Below are 11140 nucleotides of genomic sequence, written 5' to 3'. Positions count from 1 at the left end.
GTCACACGCACACCCGCGCCGACATGTGCACGCACACACGCGGCCCGTGCCGAGCCGGCCCGGAGAGACTCGTGTGTAGGCACACGCACGCAGACATAAGCACACGCGCGCGGGTGAGCGCACACGCGCGCACCTATTGAACACACGTAGGTGTGTCCGTGCACACGCACGCACATATAGAGACGTGCGCGTATACACATACGTGCGCACGCCGCGTACCTCGTTGTACATGCCCAGCCTGTCTGCCTTAGACCCCACACCCCCCATCCCGTGCACACGTGCGCGCACGCCCCGCCCGGCCGACTGTGTGCACCCCGCAGCTCGCGTGCAGGGCCCTGCCGGGACACGCGCGGCCTCGCGGGCAGGGTCACGCGCGAGAAGGGTTGCGGCAGTCGGCCCGAGCGTGTGAGGCCGCAGCGATCCCCGACCCGTCTGGCCAGAGCTGTGCTAAATGCGGATCTACGCTTTGTTTTTGCAGCCCCGCGTGCGCGCAGGCAGCTGGGCCTCTCCGGAGAGCCGCACTCCCCCCCGGCCCCGGGCGGGCGGGCGGGCGGGTCCCCCTCGTGCATTATTCACGCGGGGAGCGCAGCCGGGCCGCGGGCAAGTTTCCATGCGGAGCTGCCCCCCCGCAGCGGGACTCACGTTTCCCCGCCCGCAGCCCGGCATCAATAGTTAATGGAGCTGGAGCCGGGGCCGCCTGGCAGCGGGGCTGGCTGGGCCGGCGGGCACTGCCAGGCTGGGGGGCGGGAGCCTCTGCGCATTGCAGGCACAGCTGGGCAGCCTCCGGTGCCCTGCACCTCAAGGGCAGACTGGGGCGAGGGTGCCAGCGCAGCCCCTCTGCCTCGCTCTGCTGCAGGGGCAGGTAGGGGTGGGCAGGGCAGCATCCCGCCTGTCTTGCGCTTGTTACGCGAGTGAGGGGCATGGCCTTTGTCTGCCCCCGGCCGGCCCGGCGGGTGGGACGATCTCTCCAACAGGCTCCTGGTGCTCTGGGGAAACCGCCGGGCACTGCCCCGACCCCTCATTCCCGCGGCAGCCCCTGCTGCACTGGGCCAGGAGCGGCGCTCCGGGCGGCCCGGCCGTGTGGCTGCAATGCCGCCGCGTGCTGAGCAGGGACCAGCTTGCCCGGCTGGGTCCTGAGCAAGCCAGCACCGGGCTGTGGCGAGCACTGCTGATGTTGCCGTCTCTCCAGCCCACGAGCGTGCGGGTGACCTGGCCTCAGCGTGTTTACACCAAGGGAGAAGAAAGGAGCGAGCACAGGCCAGAAATCCCTGTCCTGGTGCGACGTACTGGAATCCGGTGTCGCTTCCCCGGTGGGGGAAAAGCACCCGGTAGCACAAGCGCACCAGCTGAAGTTAGTGCTGGAGGCACGCCCACAGCCGTCGAGGGGTAGGCAATGGCCTAAGGCAGAGGTGATCTGTGCCACTCGCACACACCAGTGTATGAAGCAGATGTAAACTACACAGCTGCTAACATGCCCTGGGTCTAGATCCCAGTCTCTTCAAAGCCCTTGACTAAGCGAACAGCAAAAGTTCAAATACACGACATCAACGGGCTCTGCTTTATCCATTTTTTGAGTGTGGGAGGCAGCAGAGCCTTTGCTCCAGGAAACTTGGCTGGTAGATGGTCATGGTAGCATTGTGCTGGGGTTTGGGCTGAACTAGTTTAGCAGAGGTGAGACTATATTCCTGGCACTTAAAGGGGTCAGGCTTGTTATCCTTTAGGTGTAGCGAGAGAGACGTGTCCCATCTCAACCACCAGCGAGATGCGCTTTCCCAAAGAGGCGCTGTGGCTAATGACCGCAGCCTCCAGCTTCCCCCACAGGCCGTAGCCCAGACAGCCACAGGAGGCAATCACTGCCCAGCCCGGGCCACCACTGGTGGTGAAAGGGCACATTTCGGCAACGGAAGCAGAATCGTGTGTTCAACTACAGGGTACTCGGGTCCAGTCCTCTTTCCTTTAAACATCCCTCTGACAGGACTCCAGGCGTGACTGGCATGTTCAGGGTCACCTCCACCACATTAGCACGACCACCGCTGATCGCCATCAGGGACTTGTGCTGGGACAAACAAAATCAAAGGAGTCGAGCGGGGTCACAGACCGGTGTGCCTTCACAGCAAAGCCAGAGAAAAGTGAAAAGTAAATTGGAAATTCAAATGGTTCAAGTGCTGTGTTTGTGTCATTTCTCTAGAAAAGTCTAACACCAGGGTGATCCCCCTCTGGTGAGAAATGGATTTTAAAGCACTCTTGCAATATTTGGCTTGTGCTAGAAGCGTGGAGCCAAAGAGATGGGTACAAAAAGGCTGCTGCACGTTATTTTTTTCACTCAGACATCTGCAGTTTATTTTTAAATGAGCACGTTCATTTACACTTTAGTACAAAATGGCCACTTTCCCCATGAGAGAGGAGGTCTCCCATTGAGTAAAAAACTGACAAGAGAAAATGTCAAATTATTCAAATAAATAAAACATTTAAATTACTCAACGGTTTTGCTCACCAGTCTCAACAGCTTGGATGCTGCACAATACGCGTGTCGAACCTTTCCTAAAGATGATACTCACGTCCCATTCCCAACAGGTGTGACATAAAATATACAGTTTGCAATTAAATATTAAACACGAAGGAATCATTTCACTTGGCTTTTTTTTGGCACGTGTGGCTTTTTCTCCTCCGACCGAGCAAGCCCTCCATTGTTTTCCCTTTCTCCCTGAAGTTTAACATTTGCTCACTGAGAAACTCCAGACGGCTAAAAAAGCTGGAAGTATCAAAGCGACAAAATGCAGCCCAAAGGTTACTTGGTTTGGGATGGTTCAGATTGCACCATTTTCATGAGGAAAACGTGTGTGGTTGAATTCTTTGTAAAGCAACATTCTGAGACTGATATTTTCAGGGCATTTCAAAAAAATACTCTTATAATTTGGCTCTGTAACACAGCATGAGAAAACAGCATTGCCCATCTCAGGGACACTTAATAATACTTTCTGTAGACACGGCCGATCATGAGTATGGCAGGATTAACTCCGGAGCGCAGGGCTCCGCACTGACCATTGTGATACATAAAACACAACTCATCAAGGTACGATTACAAAATGGCAAATACACTGAGATTTGTGTAACAATTACATCCAAAATTCAGGGTTGGTTTCCAAGCGAGGTCACTGTTACCAAAGCTTTGTACTAATTAAGCAGCAAAACTTAGCTTATTACACCATGTGACATGATCCAAATCCCATTTGCATCTATTTTTGGGGAAAAAAGCTGGAAGTTTGGGTCTCTGTTCAATTTCCTGCTTCAAACAGTGTAAAGGCACTATGAAAGCCTACAGGACTCCTTCAGCAAATGAAGATCAGGTTCCCAAGTACGTCCTAAAATAACCCACTAGTTGTTTTGCAGGCAAAATCATCCCGACAAGCTTTCCAAAGTGGTTTTAATACACACATGAAAATAAGCAGGACGTGCCCAAAATGAACCAGCTCAGTGCTAGATACCCAGCAAAGTTGAAAACAAAGTAACGGTCATTTGATATGAAAATATGCAAAACGAACAACTGCAGGAAACAGAAAGATGACACAGACTTAAAGCTCTCCGCATGGGTACCTAGCACATCACCGGGTATTTCGAGATGCAGCGCCTCCCTCAGCTCCTTTTGACCTCAAATCCAGCTCCGAAAACTGTGCCGCTTGTTACGATTACATTAGATTACCTGACATAAGATACCCAGTTTGGTTAAAACCAGAGGCCAACATTTTCCGTTTCCCCAGCTCTGAGCCCCATTATTTGAATCTGGGTAATAACTAAGCGCAATGGCATTGATTACAGGCTGCAGGCTTTGATTTTTAACTCGTTTCACCATCTGGCTTGTAAGCCATTTCAATATTTAAAAATCGGTGCAATAAGCATCTTGGTACTTGCTTAAAAATCTCACGAAGGAGGGAAGAAACCGTTCCAACAAGTCGTGTCTCCCCTCTTAAATCAGACATTTTCATCCAGCCCTGCACACTGACTTGAAGTCACAATGAGTTTCATCTAACATGTCCTTGGACACTGTTCCCCCATGTCACCTAGGGCCCTAAAAGGTAGCTTAGGAAAGCTGAAAATGTTTCCTTTACTGCCGTCACGGTCATGCAGATTTTGCTTCAGACCCGTGACGGTGTACGCAGTTAAAAACCTTTTAAATGTAAATGTGTGTGTCATATCAGTATCCGCCCTTGTTTCTCCGTGCAATTATTTGCCCTATTTTCTTATTTGCAATTGAAGCTGTGGAGGAGTTGTGTGTCAAACTTCAGCTGGAGACATATATCAAATTCAGTTATCATTAAAAGCATTTTCTCGCTGAGCGCTGTGTCTGTCCTAAGCTTTAGCTCAAGATCACGGCAAGGTTCAAATCCTTCATCCGAGGGCTTGTGAGGGAAATCAGAGGGCAATGTGACTGAGGTTTGAAGGCCCCGTGCAAATCCAGCACGTTACTAATAGGCCCAGCAATGAAAGAGAGAATGAACAAATTACCCGGGTGTTATTTCCTCCCTCTTTTATAGTGCAAGAACAGTGCGTGTACGTGTGCCGGGAGGAAGGGGGGAATTAAAGGAAATTTTAAGTTCACTCCCAGGTGATCAGAACCACCCTTTTATGCACTGTAATTACTCTGCAAAACACACAGCCACAAGACGACATTGAGGCTAGGGTTTTTCGGGTTATATAATTAGACAAGTATGTGGATAATGAGAACATTCCCAGCTACAGCAAATGGGACCATCAACTCCTTCTCCTAAGCACAAACCGATTACCAGTAGGTGAGATCAAGAAGAAACTTATCCTCCAGGTCTCATCGTTTTATATTTCTTCACATGCTCCCTCACACCTTCCCCCGAAAGACTGAACAAGTGGGCCTGAGACCTGATCTGGCAAGTCAGCTGCTATGTTCCCGACTGGTCCCACAGCCCAGCGGGGAACAGCAGTGGTGAGCAGAGCGCACTAGCACAAGCAGAGGAATGGGAGACTATTTTCGAAGTAATGACTATTCTTCTGACATAAAGAAACTTTACAGGTGGGAGATAATATTCCTCGTCGCACAGGCTCAGGACTGGAAACAAGCACATGAAACACTTACACTGTGGAATCCCGTTACACGAATATTTTAAATTGTGGAGCAACAACGTAAGCAGCTCACTAAAGACAACTGCAATTTCTGGTGCCCGGAAAAGGCTGAAGACTTGTGTTCCCCTTTGCTAGGAATTTCACTTCATCGGAAATCATTAAAAGTGGGCTCCACGAAGAGAATTCAGCAGTGCTGCTTTTCCCCAAACTCTGACAATAATTATTCCTTAATAAATCAGGAAGAAAGGGTTAAAGTTATTTACTCTACTGCGTAAATCCAAGCCTCTTCTCATGAACCCTCGGAGGAGCTGCACTGAAGTCGAAAGGGTTCATTCGAAGGAGCACCAGCAAAAGCAAGATTAAAATCTGGCCTTCTGTATGCTGTTCAGCCCATCTGTGACCCTTATGAGGGTGTTCGTATTCTTGGCTGCAGTAGGCAAAGGAGGACTTACAGGGACTCAGAGCCACGGCTACAGAAACAGCATAAAGTAAAAATATTTAATAGTTTTTGAAGTTTATTCAAAAGACATTCCTGTCCCCTCTGGAAAAAGCAAAATTCTTGCTTCTTCAAATGCCCAGCAAGATGTTCTGCTAGACCAGGGGATAGAGATACCCTCTACTCAGGTTTGGATAAAAGTAAGGAGCCCACTCAGAGCACCAAAAAACAGCACTGTTTCTTCCCAAAACTTGGAACAGCTGGTTACAAAGGGTGCAGGATGCAAGCAAGTAATGGTATCTTCATGGAAAAGCACGTTTCTCGTTTAGGGCATGTTTTATGGCAGCGCTACGTGTCCGGATGTTACACGCAAAGACTGGGATTCCTACAACAAAGACTACCACAATAGAAATCAACTGGGGAGAAGGGTTTTTGAAACAAGTGAAATACTGCATATAAAATCCCTGATCATAAATATTAAAGCTGCATCTGTGCTCATCAGCCACTTACAATGGAAATTTCACTTCCGATTTTGATTTCTATACAAATGGACGATAATACTTCATTTTCCACCTTCTGGACCGCATCCGGAAAAAAAAGTACATTATCATTAAAAATAAGGATGATGCTACATAAAGTACAACACACAGACTCATGTCTATGTTAGAAAATCCAATCCCTAAGAAAGATACAAACTGTTTGGTCTCTTTACGAATAACTGGTTCAGCTGCATTTTTATTTCTCTCTTTGACAGGTCCATCATTTGCTATTAATCTATCTAAGACCTTTGATTTTGGATCTAGCATGTTTTGTTGCTCCAGGTTATTGTTCTCTTTGTTTCCGCTTGGTTTTCTGGGTGAAGACTTCTCTTTCTTCTCCTTCACATCCCCAAGTTCAGTTTCACTGGAGTCAGTTTGGCCTTCGATGTACTTGTACAAAATGTTCTCGTTGTTATAGTGATGCTTCAAGAACTGTAACACTTGTGCCTCGTTCCAGCTGTGTAATCCTTTAATTTCTTCGTGGCAAGCAGGGCACAGATCTGGAGTGGGCCACTGAACTTTAGGAAACTTTGGATCCTCGCTCAGATCACCTATACGAAGAAAGAGAGAAATCCAGTTGATAAAAATCCCTATCAGTCTAGTCATTGAAACCCATGAGACAACTTTCCATTTAACACAAACACTAGGTTCAGTTCAACAAGAGAACACGCATTAAAGAGCAATAAAGTTGTATTTTTGAATAAATAATTCATTGTCAAGTAAGACGCTGGCTTCCTTCCGGAAATGTCAATTTTCATATTCTAAGTTACTGTTTTATTCTCTTCCGATGAAAACGTGAAATGATGAGCCTCTCTCTCTTCCTGGAAAAATCTGTAGCATTCAACTGTACTACGAGAGTATTTTGTTTCCTGTTAACCAGTGATAAAAAGAAACAGCCAACTGTGTTTTCAGAGGGTAATTTGAACTAGGCTTCAAAATGGACTGCTCTTTTGCACAGTCCTCCATAATCCTGTAGCCTACTTTTCAGCAAGCTGCTTCAAGGCCATTCAATAACTTGCGGATATATTTTCATGTTTCTATAGATACTGGGGACCATTCTGTATTTATCCAGCTTTTGCCTAGCATCTTCTGTTATTACAGGACGCCATCGGCAGCGCTGTAAAGACTTTAAGACACATTTTTCAGTTTGCCTTTTAGCATTTATACACATATTATTTTCTCTGGGACTGAACTCCATTTTAATGTTTCAATTGCTTGTAGATGGAGTTATTTTTCTGGCTTGATGGGAGGGAGCTGATAGTTCATGTTGTAGCCTGCTCTAAAATAAGCTTCTTATCTTTAATTGAGATAATTTCATCTTTATCTGGTTAAAAAAAAAGTCAACGTGGGTGTCGTGTTTGTATCTGGTTTGGATTAATATATTAATTGTTCATAGATTTTGCAGAAATATGGCCCATCTTTTCAGTGCCACACTCTAATTTTTAAGAAGCAAACTTTCTCCTATTCTGCAAACACTTTTAGCCAAAAACAACAAATAACAATATTTCCCTATTTTATTTCCATTTGTATATAAAGTAGCAAATGTATTTCCCTTTCATGTTTTCATGCAAGGCATTTAGCAGCAAGAATCAGTCATCAGTTCCTTTAAGAGGAAAAAGTCTTAATAATATCTCCTGTTAATCAGCCTAACAAGCTACTGAAACCTTAAACTAGTCCACTCTCTCCATCTACAATCTCTCAATAAAGCTGGTCACAGTGGGTAAACTTTTAAGCTACCATGGCTTAGGATGCAACTGAATAACAGAAAAAAACAAATTTGCAAAATGATTTCATGGTGAACTATAGGTAGTAGTGCTGGGGTATTTTTGGTAACCAGTAAGCCTAAAATGTCTCGTATTTACTGCAAGTTCCATGCACGTGACCATAAATAAGGATGATCTGTTTGAGAAAGACACCAAGTAATGCAAAAAATAGTTAATCACAGTCCAAAGCAGAAACCAAACTTTGGCAAATATACCCCAAATAATCTGGCATTATTAATCATCCCCATACAAGCTGAAGTTTTTTTTTAAAGCAATTTAACACAGTCTTGCATTACTGAAAGCGCCGAGTAAACTCTCCAATGAGAAAAGTAATTTATTTTTCCTCCTACAGTAAATACTACGTAACTTAAACTGGAAAAAAAACACAGATTCTATCAGGCAACGGTATACACGTTAGCAGAAGTTTTTATTGAATCTCCCATCATGCGCTTCTCATATTGGGAGGCAAAAGATAAAACATCTGCAGTCACAACAATATTTAGAGCTTCAGGTGTTTTGAGAATGTGGCTTAACCACAAAGCAAACACAATGGTGCATATTTAAATTGTAACTAATGCTACATTACACTGATCCATAACAGCTGGCAGTTATTAGGTGCAAATAGAAACCAATTTTCTTCAGTGCTTTAGTTATTTGATATCTGTATAACACAATGGATTTAAATATAACCTAATATTTTAGCGGCGTTTTTAGTCTCTCTCTACCAAAAAAAAAAAAGCTCTCTATGGGCCACACCATATTTGAAGATTGATTTTCTTTTATTTAATATACTGATATATACAAAGTTTATACCATTCTACACTGAGTAACGATATCTTGTTCTCCAATGGTTTTTGTAATTCCAGGCAGAACCACGGGAAAGAGGTTTTAATGTCCGCATAAACCATTGTGGAGAGACACACAATTATTCTTATTTACAGAAAAGCTGCTGAACTGCATTACTAGGTTTCAACGGGCTTTAAATTGACCTCCTAGAGGCTCATTTAATCATTTAGCAGGTCAAAACAGCAGAAAAATGGGTGCTCTAGAGAACAGCGGAGTCTTTTCTACACATCCTTGTGAGATGAACTACCACTACCCCAGAATAGGGTATACCTTAAATGTAAGTTTCTTGGCCATGTTACCTTGCTGGAATTGGGCAACTCACAATTGGTTACACTTTTTCAGCAAGCTAAATAATTATTAATATGCAGCATGTTAAATTCTGGTCTTGAATATGAATGCAAAACTGAAGTTATTTCACTGTACAGGAGATACAGGTATAAGTCAGGGTAGATTAAGTTACTCTGGGTTTCTGCTGTTCTGGAAGAGAATATGGGCGTATTACCAAACTGTACTATTATCATGACTACTCGTCCAGAGTTAACTTTGGTAGGTTCTCCTGACACAGGTCTCCATACCTGCAAGCCTGTTGTTCACCACATTGTGCTTCTCCCACAACCAAAGAACTGCCTTGTCTAGTGTTTTCACAGAGTCCATGGACTCCTTAGCCATTTCTTCAAAATGCTGGGCACAAGCCTTACACCCGAAGAAGTGCTGAATATACCTCCGCATCATCTGCAAGACCACTTGGGGATTGTCTTCAAAACCTGGCAAGAAGGAAATTAGATCCTCGTTAGCAGCATCCGGACAAATACTGCTTCTGACATTTATTTCCTGTGCGTAAGCCAAAGTACTAACAAAACAACATGAATCATGGGAAAAAGATGGAAAGGAAACATTGCCTCCTGCTGGTTCTATGCTAAATTACAGCAGCATTTTCAATTTAGAGAATTCATTTCATTTGGGTGGTTTTCTGTGGATCCATGAACCGCTTCAGATTGCCCAGCAACCTTATCTCCGTGAATCGCGATAGAGACAAGCAGTACGAAACAAAAGAAAGAGAGCGAGTGGCCCAATAAGGGCAGTAAGAGTAAAGCATTACAACATTAAAATAAAAATGTTTAAGAAGTTTTGTGCAGGAATGGGGCACTCCCCCCAACTATTAAAAGTAGCAGCACTGTAAAGTTATAGTGGTGTCACTTAGTAATTGTGATGAAGGAGGATGGGACTTATTTTTGGTCAAATCAGCTGGTTCAGAAGGGGGATGTTATGTTATGAAAAACGACTGAACGATCCCCTAAGAGGGTCAGAAAGCTACAGTTCCAAGCTGATTATTACATCCCGTGATGATATTAAAACAAAATAAAAATCATTAAGTCTCTACAACAGTTTTACGTGCATAATCTTACTGCCTAAGGATATTTGCTACCCATACAATTAAAACCAGCTTGCGAGCCCATATAAAGTAAGCACAAGTACGTAAAATACATTTACTGTAAAAAGTTGTGCTGACCATTAGCTTGGATAATATATTATATTCAAAGCTAAGACATCAATGTTCTAGGGCACCAGGTTCTGCATTTCAAAGGGTGTTTTTCAAATACACAGGAATAGGCAGCTACATTGAACACAAACCATAAAACATTTCTCTTAGCAAACAAAGAAGATTTGACATGGTTTAAGCACGTGAAAACAACTGTGGTGTCTTTTACAGTGCAAGGAATTTTTTCCAGAAGTAGAACTTGCTTTGACATTTTGCTCAATTCCTAAACCAACACATGTAATATATACTGAATATTCTATTTGCGCTCAAATACTAAAATGATGGATGAACTTAAAGCGCACAAGCACCCAAAGCTCTCTGACACAGGACTCCAGTTTCTCCTTCAACTTTCGTTAGTAATCTCCTTAGCTTTGAGAAATAAAGAACCACTACAATCTGACTACACTTATACACAAATATGCACTGTACACTAGTTAGCATAGTAGCTCTGCTACAGTAGCATTTATACTTATAAAAATAAAAGAGGGATACTTGAAATTATTTTCATTTGAAACCATAACTATATGGTCATAATATTCGCACCCTGGTGTTGAGGACTTACAGGTGCATTATTTTATCATGTATGAGACTTCTGCAATTGAGAAACCTTATCCTGCAGTTGCTCTGCAAAGTCCCTACTGTTACAATAGCCCCATTCCAGTTAGTGAGCTCAATTCAGAAAACCTCCCAGCAATAAAAACCTTCCCTTCTCGACCTGGAAGGACGTGGGAAGTGGGGTCCCACAGGGCTTGGTCCTTGGGCCTGCACTGTTCAATATCTTCATCAGTGATTTGGACGAGGGGGTGCAAAGCACCCTGTTCAAGTTTGCTGATGACACTAAGATGTGGGGGGATGTGGGCACAATAGAGGGGAGCAACAGGCTACAGTTGGACCTAGATAGGTTACAAGGATGGGCGGAGGAGAA

The 11140-nt window shown here is 44.5% G+C and overlaps 2 protein-coding genes across 3 annotated transcripts in view; both read right to left on the bottom strand.

Moving 5' to 3' along the window:
• Positions 1 to 2044, bottom strand: part of LHX3 (LIM homeobox 3) — a 23671-nt gene extending 21627 nt beyond the window's left edge. Inside the window, exon 1 of the mRNA XM_019510314.1 lies at positions 1974 to 2044. Within this exon, the coding sequence (XP_019365859.1) occupies positions 1974 to 2044 (71 nt within the window). The remainder of the gene's footprint in view (positions 1 to 1973) is intronic.
• Positions 2045 to 2321: 277 nt separating this feature from the next.
• Positions 2322 to 11140, bottom strand: part of QSOX2 (quiescin sulfhydryl oxidase 2) — a 29388-nt gene continuing 20569 nt past the window's right edge. For both annotated transcript variants that reach the window (XM_019510809.1, XM_019510810.1), the window contains exons 10-11: positions 9251 to 9439; positions 2322 to 6617 (exon numbers count right to left, since the gene is read on the bottom strand). In XM_019510809.1, the coding sequence (XP_019366354.1) occupies positions 6067 to 6617; positions 9251 to 9439 (740 nt within the window). In that variant the 3' untranslated portion in view covers positions 2322 to 6066. The remainder of the gene's footprint in view (positions 6618 to 9250; positions 9440 to 11140) is intronic.

The sequence above is a fragment of the Gavialis gangeticus genome, unplaced genomic scaffold, assembly GCF_001723915.1.
Source record: "Gavialis gangeticus isolate Ggan-Ray unplaced genomic scaffold, GavGan_comp1, whole genome shotgun sequence".
NCBI classification, from domain to species: Eukaryota; Metazoa; Chordata; order Crocodylia; family Gavialidae; genus Gavialis; species Gavialis gangeticus.
Note: the sequence above shows the minus strand (reverse complement) of the source record. Positions and strands in the feature narration are given on the sequence as shown.